Consider the following 15,662-nt stretch of genomic DNA (forward strand, 5'->3'; position numbering starts at 1 on the left):
TCTCTCTCATGTTTTTTGTCTTTTTTTCCCTTTCTTACTTTTCACCTCACTCTGTTTTCTGAGCTGAGACTATTATCAATCTCTAAAACTGTATTTCATCTTATACATTACCTCTGAAAACATATGTAATTATAATTCAATAGGTCAAGTATCAATAGACATGAATCATTTTGAGAGTTCTTCACAAGTAATCCACCTTTCATCAAATTTAAAGTTAAGTTTAGAAATATACATGTACTTGCATAGCAAGTGTTTTGATCTGAGATTGTGTGATGAAATCACATTAAAAATATAATATTTATATATTTATATTTTTGTTTTTGAGAATGCTCATCACACAAAGTAGGGGCTACTTCCATTCTGCTATCATTGAGTGATTCTGGTGTAAAAATCAGCCTAGTCTGATGAATTCTTGTGCCTTTGGTGATTCTGAAATTAATAGTAACATGAGCTGTGTTCTATATATCTTCACTTTCTCTTTTTAATTCAGAGTAAATTTTGACTGGCCACTGACTTCGTAGCAATGCTGTGAAGGAAAGTATCCTGATTTAACCACCATCCTTTGAATCTCAAGAAGGTCTTGCAGATTTTTATGGTCCCATATATTGTGATCATTTGATTTGCAGTGTATGAAGTAAGAATTTGCATTCTCTCCCCAATATTCCAAGTTCAGCCATAGGTTGCTCCAGATGGATTAGTATATAACTTGTTACTCCAATGATAATGGATTTGAAGCTAAAAGTGTATCTTGGGTACTGGATTTCCAAACTCCTCATGTGGCCATGCTGGGGCACCATCTTGAAGGGTTTTAGTCAAACAAATCAACCCCAGTACTCATCTTTTTAAAGTCTGGTACTTATTCTATTGGTCCATAGATATCCTCTTTCTATTGACATGTATGTATGTATGTATTTATTATGCATTTATATCTATGCATGTGTGTATATAGTATAATTACGTAGATATGTATGAATAGGATATAACAGTATGTATATTATGTATGCATGTGTGTGTGTTAGGGGTTAAGATTATTATCTTAAAGCAAGTTTAAGAATAACAACAGAATGTTTACTGATAGAGATGTTTGAAAGTGAAAGTAGAGACAAATTTATAAAATTTGTTTTGACTGAGACTAAAAGATTTTGCCTGATAGTTTATTCAACCAATGTGCTTACATAAGCCATTGGGCAAAATTTGATGTCTCAGTTAAAACAAACAAATTTTATAACGTGTGTGTGTGTCGTCTGTCTGTATGTATGTTAGTTTCTATATTAGGGTGAACCAGTAGTCTGTTATTCTGGAGTTTCCTTGTTGTACTGCCAGTTCTTTAGACAGAAAGACTGGACTAGGAACTGACAACACTGGAGTAACTCCAGAGTAACCAGGCCATGGATCAGCCTAAATAAAATAAAACACTCTGTTATAACATCAAATACTTCTCCCTTTTGTCAAAACCAATACATACATATATACATATGTATGTATACAAAAAAAGATATACATATATGTATACATACATTCTTTTATTCTTTTACTTGTTTCAGTCATTTGACTGCGGCCATGCTGGAGCACCGCCTTTAGTTGAACAAATCGGCCTCAGGACTTATTTTTTGTAAACCTAGTACTTACTTTATTGGTCTCTTTTACCAAACCACTAAGTTACGGGGATGTAAACACAAACACATCAACATCAGTTGTCAAGAGACAGTGAGGGGACAAACACAGACATATATATATCATCATCATCATCATGTATATATATATATATATATATATATATATATATATATATACGATGGGCTTCTTTCAGTTTCCATCTACCAAATCCACTCACAAGGCTTTGGTCGGCCCCAGGCTATAGCAGAAGACACTTGTCCAAGGTGCCACACTGTGAGACTGAACCCAGAATTATGTGGTTAGGAAGCAAGCTTCTTACTACACAGCCACTCCTTCCTTTTTTACTTGTTTCAGTCATTGGACTGTGGCCATACTGGGGCACCACCTTGAAGGGTTTTAGTCAAACGAATCGGCCCTAGTACTTATCTATTTAAAGTCTAGTACTTATTCTATCGATCCGTTTTGCCGAACCGCTAAGTTACGGGGACGTACACAAACTAACACCGGCTGTCAGTCGGTGATGGGGAAACGCGCACACACATACACACACACACAGAGGCTCCTTTCAGTCTCCGCCTACCAGATCCACTCACAAGGCTTTGATCGGCTCGCAGCTATACTAGAAGATATTTGCCCAAAGGTACCATGCAGTGGTACTGAATCCGAAATCAGGTTGTTGGAAAGTAAACTTCGACTACATAGCCACGCCTGCGTCTTTATATGTAGATGCGGACGTGTATACACATACCAATATAGCTTTACTAAGAATTTCTGTTATTATCATTATTACTTCTCTTCTCTGTGTGGAAATTACTGGGATATCGATATCACTGGTCGGTACATTTCTTGTCCTTGTTCGCTTTCTGTTTGTTACTCATACTTTTTCTTCCTGTTTTTTTTTTTTCTCCGATCTTTCATACCGATTATGTTGTTTAACGTTGTCGTATCTGTCCACATTGCTGTACACTGTACACACACGACTACAATAACGAACACCACCCACTAAGGCAATAACTGCCGGCCGGTTGTTTTCGCCCCCACTCTTTTCATTCCTGCTTGTAACGTTTTACCTGTCACACACACACACACACACACACACAGAGATAGATAGCTAGATAGATATTACTACAAGCTGTCAGCTTGTAGTAATAATTACTAACTATTGAAAGAAGTATGTATATGTTATGTGGGCAAAATAATTTTAAATAATGGCAATATCTTATTTTGAATTGTTGATAAATAACATAAAACATATGTCTCAGTGTGTATATTATATATATAAGGTGGGGATCAACATATGTTTTATAAGTATTTTAGATTGCGAAAATTTATAAAATGGTTTTAGACGTGTGTATATAGCATTTAGATGTTCGTGTTTTTGTTTTAACCGGTCTCTCTCTCTCTCTCTCTCTCTCTCTCCCTCTCTCTCTCTCTCTCTCTCTATATATATATATATATATATATATATAAATTATTATTTATATAGATAGGATGATAAATTGAATATTAATTCAATTTAAAATCAAGTGGCCTAGCACATAAAAAAAATCTGAAAATTCAGAAAAAATTGTATTACACGTGTATAAGGGATGACCACTAGGTGGACATCCAATTTCTCATTTTGTCCTGTTCTGGTGTTTTGCAAAATTTTTCTGGAGAACATTATTTTTCTTTGTGGTTGGGTCGTTGATGACCTCTTTCTAGCATATTGGATGTCCACCTAGTGGTCATCCCTTATACACGTGTAATATCTCTATATATATACATTATATATATATATATATATATATATATATATATATATATATATATATATATGAACAAGTCTCCACGCTCTTAATAATTATAGCTTATATATAATTGATCACCAAAGCCAAGCCTTGTTATTTTACCTGTAAAAAATTTATATACACACAATTTATTGTCATAGGCTTAAATATAAAAAAGTATATAAGACCGATAGTGCGATTTATAAGTACACACCTTTCCCCCCACCTAGTTTAAAATATTTACGTATGAGCATTCAAAACTTTCTGTCACCATTGTGAAACTAAAAACACAAGTTCTCTCTCTCTCTCCTACAGATGAATAAATGCCTGTGATAACAAAATTGACACACCTACAAAAAGCCGACTGAACTCTTCTGTGTTTGCTTCTCATGCTCTCTTCCTCTTTCATTCGTTTACGTAGTCAACCTTTCTTTCTCCATTATATTTTTACCTCCCCTTCTCTTAATTTCTCTACCTCTCTTTCACTCCCCCTCTCTCAGTGTTATCACTAGTTCTATTACTGCTGTCAGACGCACCTATTACACTGTTTACTAGTAGTATTAGTATTACTACTACTACTACAATTACTGCTACCCCCCACTACCACCACCACCACCACCACATACTATCATTCTTATTGCTGCTGCTACTACTTCTGATCCCTCCCTCTGTCTCTGTGTTATAATTTCTCTTCCCTCTCCTCCAACCTCCGTTTTACAGTATTTTCTTTTTTTTTCCAGGCAGGTCGGACGTATAATAAACCGTGAGCGTATAAAATATATTATACATGGACATATATAGTATATTTATGTAAGATATATGCAACGACGTCAAACATAACAAGAAAGCATTTTAAAAATAAGTGTTTAAAAACAAAGAAAAATAAATCCAAAATACAAAAAATTTAAGCCTGGAAGATTAAAATGTGGAAATTACGTGAAATAACCGACAAAGTGTAAGTAGTATTGCTTTTCTTTTCCTTCGAAGGATCTTTTATATATACACGCCAACATACATAATACTGACAAACGTATATACTCTCACACACCCCTTGTTCGATATGCTTTCCTTGCTAAGTAAATCAATTTATGTACACACCCATATATATATATATATATATAAAGCCTTTGATTTTTATATGGGAAGTGGGTAATGATTGATTGTGTTCATGTTATTCCTAAAAGATGTGTCCATACGTCTGTATATTATGTATGAATATATATATAGGTCTACATATAAGTACATTTTCTCGCACATACATGAAGAGTATATTGGTGATGTTGACCTAAGTTTAGATGAATCGACTTAGAAGAGACAGGGTTTTTAAAAAATTGTTATTATTGCTATCACTATTAACTGTCGGCAAATATCGTCACCACTGACATCAGTTGGACTCCAGTCATGTTTTTTTCACATCTTGACATTCTTTCAGTCCTTCCTTCATGTCCAAACATCTATCTCTCTTGCTTCAGGATTTCTGCGTACTACGTGGATCGTCGCAGCACACGGAGACATACACACAAATCACTGTACATGCATATCTGTGTGTGTGTCTTTCCATTTTCTATACACGTAGGAATGGCAAAGTTATCCGAATAGGCTTTTTTTTTATGATAGCAAAGTGTGTGTAGGTTTGGAAATGGACGAGAGACGAAATAGGCTTTAAGAGTTCTGTTTAAAACTGTCTTAATAATTAACATTTCACACACATATTGTTAACAGATTATTATTATTATTATTATTATATATACAATGTTCCCTGTCTAAAGCAACAGGCAATTATAGACAGACGACGAAGACTTGAGAAACTCGGTGATCGATGTGGCTTTATTAATCAATGGCATTTACTGTTGATATATACACACACACACACATATACATATATGTGTGTGTTTGTAATTGTGTGAGCAGGTTGACTATTTAGTTTTCGTTGAACATTATTTATTATCAAGCACTACTGATCTCTGGAAGGAGGAAAATTTGCTTGCGCATATATTTTGCGTGTGTATTTATAATTTTTTTTTTTATAATTAATCTTGACTTGAGAATGTGTGTGTGTGCGTTTTGAGATTCTTAAGATATTAATAATAGGTATTTAGCCCGTCCTTCACTGCTTTATGTAAAACTATTTTGCGGCGGTTGCGAGTAGTGGTTTCTAGTTGTAGGCCCACCTGAGTTATCAACACACTAGTGGAGAAATCCTCATTGAGGCTATCGTTCCTTTTTGGGTACCATTATTTGGTGATGGTCTTATATGTGTCTATTTCTAAGTAGATAGGCTGTTACATAAGCGCGAAAACTCAGTTGTCTTAGCCGGTGTATGGGAATTTATAACTTGAGTTCTCTTGTCAAGGCAAACAGCTTGGTCCATGAAATTGTCCTTATGTGGATTGTCCTACCTACTAGCAGTAACGTCCAAATCTCCTTTTAGATCTTGCTATTGTTTTAAATAAGAGCATTTTAGAAAAAATGTAATTCCTTACGTTATAAAAAAGGAGACTGCCACGGCTAGAACGCCTTTGATCATAGGTCTGCTCACACAGCGTTAACCTTCGCTTAATAGAACAACAATAGAAACCGACTATGCAAATGGCAGAAGGGGGATTGACTTCGACACGTGTAACTCTTGCATCGACGATGAGTGCATTTCCTGATACAAAATTTTTCGAGTTGTGAACTAGATCTAAGCGGCATGGCTGTGGGTTGACGACCTAACGACACCAGAGAGAGAGAGAGAGAGAGAGAGGGAGGGAGGGGGAGGGAGAGAGCTCTGACTGTCTTTGCCGCTGGATCACCTGGTGATGTGTGGAGTGGTATGGGGTAGTCAAACAATTATTCCATACGTCAAAGTACACCTTTCTTATCACTTTATGACACAAAGTGGGAGGAGATAATGTCGTCAGTGCATAGCTATACTCCAAACTTTACACCATACTATTATCATTTAGTTCAAACCCCTGTAGAAGTTTATCTCCTATTTTGTCTTTAGTATATTTTTTTTAGACATTTCTTAAAATGAAGTAATCGTTATATACTAGGATCTGTAGTAAGATTCAAGCTCTCCATTCCACTGTATGTCACTCCATCGTGTCTACCAGTCCTCTTCATTTCATGATATCCACTTTGCTATTGGAAATTTTCTCTATTCTTCAGTCTTTTTTTTTTTTTCACCTCTAAGTCATAACAAACTGCACTTCTTGTTTGCTGCATCTTTATATTGTGGCTTCTACTCCCACATTCTCATTGATAAGAATGTGGTACTAATAAATTAAAAGATCCATTCTTCATTGCTGCAACAGTGCTAATAATAATAATAATAATAATAATAATACTTTCTACTATAGACACAAGGCCTGAAATTTTGTGGGAGGGGGCCCGTCGATTTGATCGATCCCAGTATGCAACTGGTACTTAATTTATCGACCTCGAATGGATGAAAGGTAAAGTTGGCCTCGGCGGAATTTGAACTTAGAACGTAGTGCTGGGCGAAATACCACTAAGCACTTCGTCCAGTGTGCTAACATTTTTGCCAGCTCGCCACCTTAATAATAATAATAATAATAATAATAATAATTCTTTCTAATTTTGGCACAAGGTCAGCAGTTTTGAGGGGATGGAGCAAGTTGATTACATTGACCCTAGAACTTGGAGAAATGCCACTAAGCATTTTGTCCAGTGCATTAACAATTCTGCCAGCTTACACATTTTTATATTGATGTAATCCAAGTACATGCCCAGTGCTTTATAGAGACTGAAAAGTAATGTTGAAACTTGGTGGATTTTTACTCAGAATGTAACAGGATGGAATTAAATACCACAAGACAGCTAGCCTGCTAATATACTGTCTTTTTCACTCCAATATTCTCAAGTATTAGTAATAACTGTAAGGATTTCTAAAATCAGTGCAAGATCAGAGATATTAGATGAGGGTATAGTTGATATCTATCCATCTCAATACTTGTTGGTTCTTATTTATTATGGATCCTGGGAGGCTGAAAGGTGAAGTTGACCTGATAAGATTTGAACTGATAGTGTTAAGGAATGTAAATAAATACTGATTGGTATAAACCCATGCATTTTGGGGAAGGAAAGTTGATTTAATTGCCCCTCCTTTCCCACTGTACTTGATTAGTGCATTAATTTATCAGCCAAGGAAGGAAGAAAGCCAATGTTATCTTGGTGCAGTTTGAAATTGGTACTTAAAGGGGTATAGTAAAATACCTTAGGCAGTTTTGTATAACGTTCTTCCTACTATGTTCACTTTTCTTACTAATGACGATAGTAATGATTTCTGACATAAGTATGGCTTTCGTTATAGGTTTACTCAATTGCGATCAAATAACAACAAATAGGTGCTATATTCCCTGAGAATGCCACACGAAATAAACCAATATCCCAGTGAGGTTAAGAATTCCCTCTCATCTCCTTCATACTATGAGACCAGTCCTTAGTAGCACCAACTCCGAAAACCTTTTGAGATATAGGTTAATGAAGAAACCATCACATCAGTAGCTGACCTGCTAGAAATCTTTCTTTATTAGCAACTTATCTGCTTTAAAAAATCAAGGTTATATTTTTCTCTAGTTCAAGCATGTTTCTGTGGAAGATTTTAAACAAACTACACTGTATTATAGTGATGTTGGTTTGGAGAAGTCAGGCACTCATCTCTTCAGCAAGACACTTGTTTTTTTCCTTTTGTCATACATTAATATCCCTTAATGCTATACCCCAACTCAGTTGAGGAGTCTTGTCTTGCTGGTACTTGGTGACCATACCAGTACTGGTGCCACAGAAAAAAGCACCTAGTACACTCCATGAAGTGACTGGCATTAGGAGGGCATCTAGCCATAAAACCATGCCGAAGAAGACATTGGAGCTTGGCACAGCCCTCTGGCTAATCAGTTCATTTCAGACCATCCAACGCATCCCAGTATGAAGAAGGAGACATTAAATGATGATGATTTATATATTTAATCCAAAACTATGAGTCCAACATACATACATATACATATAGGCGCAGAAGTGGCTGTGTGGTAAGAAGCTTACTTCCTAACCACATGATTCTGGGTTCAGTCCCACTGTGTTGCACCTTGGGCATGTGTCTTCTGCTATAGCCTCAGGCCAACCAAAGCCTTGTGAGTGGATATGGTAGATGGAAACTGAAAGAAGCCCATCATATATATATATATATATATATAGTATGTATTTATTTGTGTGTCTGTGTTTGTCCTTCCACCATTGCTTGACAACTGATGTTGGTGTGTTTATGTCCCTTTAACTTAGTAGTTTGGCAAAAGAGACCGATAGAATAAGTACTAGGTTTACAAAGAATAAGTCTTGGGGTTGATTTATTTGATTAAAGGCGGTGCTCCAGCATGGGCGCGGTCAGATGGCTGAAACAAGTAAAAGAATAAAAGAACACACACACACTCAATAATTGTTTGTATATATATATAAGTATATATATGTATATACACAGCCACCCACATATATGTAATACCCAGTGCACACAGTGAAGTGGATAATGAACAATTGGAGAAAAACATAAGGTTGTGCAATCCTTTTATTCTCTTCTCACCTAGGATTTATTGACTTCTCTAGTACTGATGCCAAGAAAAAATGCACATAGTAAATGCTGTAAAGTGATTGGCAATAGTAAGGGCAGCCACCATACAATACTAGTCAAAATGACATGTTCAAGCTCTAGTATTTGAGAGCAGTACCTCCTAATAAGAAAGGACCTAGATCATGAAAACCCATGCCAGCATGGAAAACAGGCATAGAATAATTATATATATATATATAAAGATATATATATATATATATATATATATATATATATATATATATATATATATTGTGTTAATAGCTAGCTAGCTAGATAGATAGATAGATAGATAGAGAGAGAGAGAGCAAGGAAAAGACAGAGATATGGTAATAGTTCTTTGAACTTTCTCCATCCTGTTCTTTTTCTAGCTATTGTGCTTTTGGATCACCTATTTTTTCTATTAATTAGGTCACATAGGTAACTGGAGTTGTCAACTAACACTTGAGAGAATCAATTTCCTGTATGCTGTTAGTGTTTATAGCCCTTGTGCATCTATTGCATTCAAAAATCTGTTTCTTCTGTTAGCCTGCCTGTGATTCCACTGCACCTCCTGTGTGTCCATATTTGAACTGGGTTCACTATATGGAATTCCTGCTTAGGAGAGGACCATCCAGATATTTGAAGCAATTAATTTCATTGCCAACCTTATTAATGACAACTCCTGAACATCTACTACACATGATGTCATTCTCTATCAGCCTGGGCATAGTTTACATTGGATACACAGTACCGAATTCCTACCTACATCTTTCCTATGTATAGAGCATGGCTGCTTCATCCCACATCTTCCTGGGTCTCCCTCTTCCAAAGTTCCATCTATTTTGAGCATCTTTATACAGCTACTATTTTTCATAAGCATCATATACTCATACTAGTGCAGTCTTCTCTCTCATGCATTACATCTGATTCTGCTTATTCCTAGTTTTCCTTAGTCTGTTTGTACCCCATCATTCATGCATGTTGACATCACACAACCTGCAGAGAATGTTTGCTTCATTTTTTTCCTTAGTCTTCTTGTGTCCTCTGCATTCAGTGTTAATGTCTCATTACCATGTTGCATTGCAGTTCATACACAAGACTCATACAATTTGCCTTTCACTCTGAAAGAAATCCTTTGTTACTGATGAAGCTTCCTGAAATTTCTCCAGTCTGTTCTTACTGGGGCTACTATACTTTCAGGACCTTATCTTCCTCTGCAAATTAGTTCACTTAGATAACAGAAATTATTAACCACTTCAAGGAAGCCTTCTGGGCATTTGAGAGAATCTATTTCCCAAATGCTCTTAGCATTTATAGTCCTTGTGCATCTGTCACATACAAAATTTGCTTTCTCTGTTTGCCTGCCTGCAATTCCACTGCATTTCTTGTGTTTCCATTGTTTGCAACGGGTACATCATGTGAAATTCCTCCCTACTCCTTTTCTGCCTATCAACTAAGGCCATTTCCCTGATGAAAGCAGGGTCCCTATATATTAATACTTTTGTCTTTGTTAAGTTTTCATTGAGGCCTCTTGATTCTTGGTTTTGTTTCTATCTTCTCTGATTCTATTATAGATTCATCATCATCATCATCATATAGGGAACTCTACAGGTAGCTAGTCTTAAACTCCTTTATGACCTGAAGGACTATTACAGGTGAAAAAAGACTGGAACTGGAGCCTTGATGAACCTCTGTCTGCACAATAAATTCAATATTGTACTCATTGCTGACTCTCACCTTGCTGACCACATCTTTCTACATGGCTTGTATAGCTGTCTTAAACCATTTGTTTACCTCTAGTTTCATTAGCAACTACCAGGTCACAGAGCAAGGGCCTCTATTGAAGGTTTTCTCCGTGTTGGCAAATACTAGATACAGTTGCTTACTCTTAGCTAAGTGCTTCTACAGTTGTCTATCTAAGAAGATGGCATCTGTTGTACATCTTCCTAACAAATCTGAGCTGCATGTTATCTAGGCTAAATCTCTTTCTAATCAATTGAGCTATAACTTGTTTTGTAACATTCATAACTTGGTCCAACAATCGTGTACCTCTGTAATTACCTTTTTCTCGCACATCTCCATTGGCCTTGGAGTAGCTGACAAGGCTGCTGTACCAGCCGTCTTTATATGATACATTTCTGTACTACCTGGTTGATTATGCAGGTGACCAGTCTGTAACCTGCTCGACTTGGAGTAGAAAACTTCTTTGCCATTATATCCTTAATTTCCCCCTCTTTTATATTGCTGTCAACTTGAATGGCTGGTTCATCAATCGGATCTATTGTGGGAAGACTCTCCCATTCTCTCATTCTTAACATTTAACAGCTTCTCATTAAAGCACTTTTATGCCTCTTTCTTTTCAGTGTGTGTAAGTCCAAGTATGCTGCTATCCATCGTTATACACTTCTCTCCTTTGACATCACAGTTTTTTCTAGTACACAGCTGTGCAATCTAGAGGGCCTCATACCCGATTCTCATGTAGTAGAACATTGGCAAACCTCTTACTTTCTGCTTTTCAGTTTGCTAAGTACACCTGATAATAACTTCACTTTTAACTATTTGATATGACTCTCTGCTGCTCCCTTTCTTCCAATATTTCTAGGCCTGTGTTGTAGCTTCTATGATTCTATCTACAGTGCTATTCCACCACTAAGTCATGCTAGGACCTTGCCCCAGCTCTGTGGCTAGGGCAAGACCCTAACTTTAAGCAAGTTGTCCCATAGCAACTCCTAGTTGTCCTCTGCACATTAAGTCTTCATCTTGTTTGTTGGATCTTTCAGCTTCCATATCTTCTCTCTCCTAACCAGTTTGTATCTCTGAGTCTATCTAACTCTTACACTGATGTCACTGATCACTAACCTATGTTGGGTGGGAGATTCACAACCATCTATCTTTCTTATTTCCTGAAAGGATTGAAATGTACCTGGCTCTTACATTTGCTAGGAGGAGATCAGGTGGCTGGCTGGCTTCCTAAAGTCCATGTTACAAATGATCAATCACTAGCATAACAGATTTCCAGGAACCTTTTCTCATCCCCTCTTTCACCAAACCAAAGCCATAACCTCCCTGCATGCATGCATGCATGAAATCCATCCGAGTGCTGCCCAACATGTCTGTTGAGGTCTTTGTTGTAGTCCTCATGAGGGTCTCATAGAACTAGTCTTCCTGTTCATCTGCTGATCCAATGTGGTGCATGTGCAGAAATGTTATTGTCACGTTATCCAGGACTAAACTGAATTATCCTAACAAACACTCTGGCTACTTTGAATACTTTACCTACTTCTGTACCATGTCTCCTCCATCCATACTGTTGCTGCTACCCACACATAGAACTTGTTTCTTTGCTCTTTATTTCTAAGGAGCCTGGCTGAGGCTCTTCTCCATCTAAATTCTTGTACACAGCTCATATCCACACACCTCTGCTCTACCCCCTCAACAATCTTTCTGGACCTACCTTCCATTGTGTCTGTAATAATGGCAGCTCTAAAGTTATGGACTTGACAGAAAGAGTAGATGGGTAGTTTTAGATTCGTTTACAACCCATGAAAGGAGAAAGTTGGTGCAAATATCTGACAGCAAACAGGGAGGGGGGACACACACACACATGTTTGTATGAGTACATACATCCTCACAAATATCTATCCAGCTAGCTTGTCAGCCATTCTTCCTTCCTTACACAGTATAATTGAATTTGGGTGTTATACATTTTATTGTGACGGCTAATCTGGGATTGACCTGTAGATATGTGTTTACATATTTTAAACCAGCTGTTTTTATTCTTTTTCTTCATAGATATACAGTTATAATAATCAGGTAACTTGAAAGCTAAGTAAAGAACGGTAGATCCTATATATATATATATAATGCACGTACATACAAACACATGTATATTACCTGTATGTATGTCTGTGTGTATGCATGTGTGCATGCTTCACCATCCAGTCTTTTGCAAATAGTTTCTGTTTGAATCACATAATTCAATATGTTGTTCCTGGTCAAGTCTGTAAGGTGTGATTTTAGACAGATTTTTGCTGCTATTTCTAACCCTGTAGAGTCAAACAACCCTATAGAGTAGGCATGGCAAACATGTGGCACTTGGACTGCATGCAGGTCGTTATGACTTCCTGTAATTTTGTAACTTAATCCCTTTAATATATTTTTTATGATTCACTTACTAAGATATATTTTTGTTATTATTTTGCCCTGATTTATGATGAACAGTATCTCTGTTAAGCCTGCTGATATAAAAAGGTTGTCGTAGAGGTTACCTTGTTGATTTGTCATCATTCAGTTTGCTGTCAAAGTTTTTGTTAAGTGACTCTGAAAAGAAAAAAATATTAAAAGGTATAGCTTGGCCCTTACACTTCCTTCCCATTCAAACTAATTAAAATAAAAACTTATATTAGGAATATATCTTTGTATGCAAACACACACACACATATATATGTGTATATATATATAGCCTATATAAACGTGTGTGAAGGCAGATAGGTATAGAAATAATAAGTAAAGTGGGAGGGGATCCACAAGAATAGCTTATCTCTGAATAACTGTTGCTATGTCTTGGTGAAAAGAGCATATTTTTCTTTTGACAATTTCTGTTTTTTCTTTTTAAATATTTTAAAACTTTCTGTGTTTGTATTTCTATATTTATATTTCGTCATCGTTTTTCGTTTGTTTTTCCATGTTGGCATGGCTTGACTTGGTTGTCACACTCCATGTCACATGCAACAAAAGAAAAACTGGGCATCTCACAGTGTTTTGTTAGAGAGTTAGTTCCATCAGTTTTTACTCGGAATTACTGCCCCTCTAGATGGGTACTCTGTGATATGGCTTATGAAGTCCACATCTTGCTCATACAGTCTGTTTTGGCATGTTCTCAATGACTGGCCACCCTTTCTATTATCAACTGCTTTAAAGTGTATGGGATACATTTTATTATGTCACCAGTGCTAGAGAGTTTGCCATATGAAGAGGACTGATCCTATCCTGGATCAGTTCTTATTCAGGCTTGCGGAGTCCACATTTTGCTTATGCATTTTATTTTGGCATATATCATCGTCATAAATAAATGTACATATTTATAAACTGACATATGTGAACATATGCATACATATGTGAGTATGTGTATTTCTTGTTAACTTACGCGGCAACACTTGGCAGTAGTAGATTGGCAGGATCATTAGGTATTGGAAATGCCCAGGTTATCAATTACAGCTCTTTACTACAGGCCCAATTTTGCATTTCACCCTTCCAGTGTCAGTTAACTACTGGTCACGTACTGGAGTCAGTTTAATAATTTGCCTGTAAAAGCATCCTAAGTGTGAATGGTATTGCAATAGAAGACTAACACTTTACTTAAAATTAGAAACAAAAAAACTTACAAAAACAACAAACAAAACTAAAACATATTTCTCATAAGTCCAACCCGTACCAGTATGGAAAATGGTGATGATGATGAAGAGGCAGAGTGGGTTATACTTCTTTATATAGTTTAGTGATCAAGATTTATGACATTGGCAGAGGAATATAGATTAGTCTTAGTCATGGAAGAAGTACAGTTCATGACTCCTGATACTTATATTGCTTTCAAATTTTAACACAAAGTCAGCAACTTTGCGGGAGGGTGTGAATCAACTGGTACTTAATTTATCAACCCAGAAAGGATGAACGGCAAAGTCAACTTCAGTGGAATTTGAACTGAGAATGTAATGACAGATGAAATGCTGTCCAGCATGCTAAAGATCCTGCTAGTTTGCTGCCTTTCCTGATACTTATATTAACAATTAATTAGACAGGGTCTGGGTTAAAACAGAAATAATGATTTCTAACATAGGCATGAAGACGGAGGAGTATTTGGCAGGGGGTGTGGGATAATCAGTCCTAATACTTCACTGATATAGTCTTGATCTACTTTTATTGATCCATGTAGATTTTAAAAGTTAAAGACAACTCAAGTTTATTCCTGTGATTTAAGACTGGATCAACCTCAGGTAACCAAACTTATAATCAAAGCATGCCATCCTATCTTTTTCCTAGGTATAATGTGTCTTGCACATTATCTGAAATGGCTTTTTTTCTTTTCTATTTTTTTTCTTTTAAGATGATCTAGTGTAATATGAGGAAGATTTTGGTTGTTATTTCTTGCCCCTTCAGTGGATCATAACTCAACTAGTTGGACCTCTTGTATGTGTCATATCAACTTCCAACCTCTCTAGAAGGATGAAACAAATTCTTGCCTAGTAGTGTTTTGAACTCTGGGTGCAAGGTTAAGCCCTAGGTCAGCCTTCATCTAGCATAGACCATCTTTGTATTTCCAGATTATGTTGGACAGATGTCATTCCATTATTTAAGATGGTGAGGTGTGTGGAAACAAACCAAGTTAACACACAGTCTCACTTGTCTGACACCCTCCTAATACTTCTGCTACCCTCTAACGATAATAACAATGATGTCTCATATAAGCACAAGGCCACATATTTGTAAGGAACAGTTTTTTATTCTTTTGTAATGAGTTATAAGACTGGTAACTCAATACAGTTTTATCAACCCTGAGAAAATTAAAAGCTATGCCAACCTGGGTGGGATTTGAAGTTAGAATGTAGAGTTAGGAAATTAAATACCATAAATCATTTAGTCTGGCATTCTACTGTTTCTGCTACATCACTAGGAACATCAGAATCATCATC

At 36.4% G+C, this 15,662-nt stretch overlaps 1 protein-coding gene across 15 annotated transcripts in view; it reads left to right on the forward strand.

The window, feature by feature from the left end:
- Positions 1–15,662, forward strand: part of LOC106871733 (clathrin interactor 1) — a 177,127-nt gene that overhangs the window by 16,645 nt on the left and 144,820 nt on the right. For all 15 annotated transcript variants that reach the window (XM_052965741.2, XM_089348099.1, XM_089348097.1 and 12 more), the window contains exon 2: positions 4,127–4,341. In XM_052965741.2, coding sequence (XP_052821701.1) covers positions 4,310–4,341 — 32 coding nt within the window. In that variant the 5' untranslated portion in view covers positions 4,127–4,309. The remainder of the gene's footprint in view (positions 1–4,126; positions 4,342–15,662) is intronic.

The sequence above is a fragment of the Octopus bimaculoides genome, chromosome 2 (assembly GCF_046866305.1).
Source record: "Octopus bimaculoides isolate indiv1 chromosome 2, ASM4686630v1, whole genome shotgun sequence".
Lineage (NCBI taxonomy): Eukaryota > Metazoa > Mollusca > Cephalopoda > Octopoda > Octopodidae > Octopus > Octopus bimaculoides.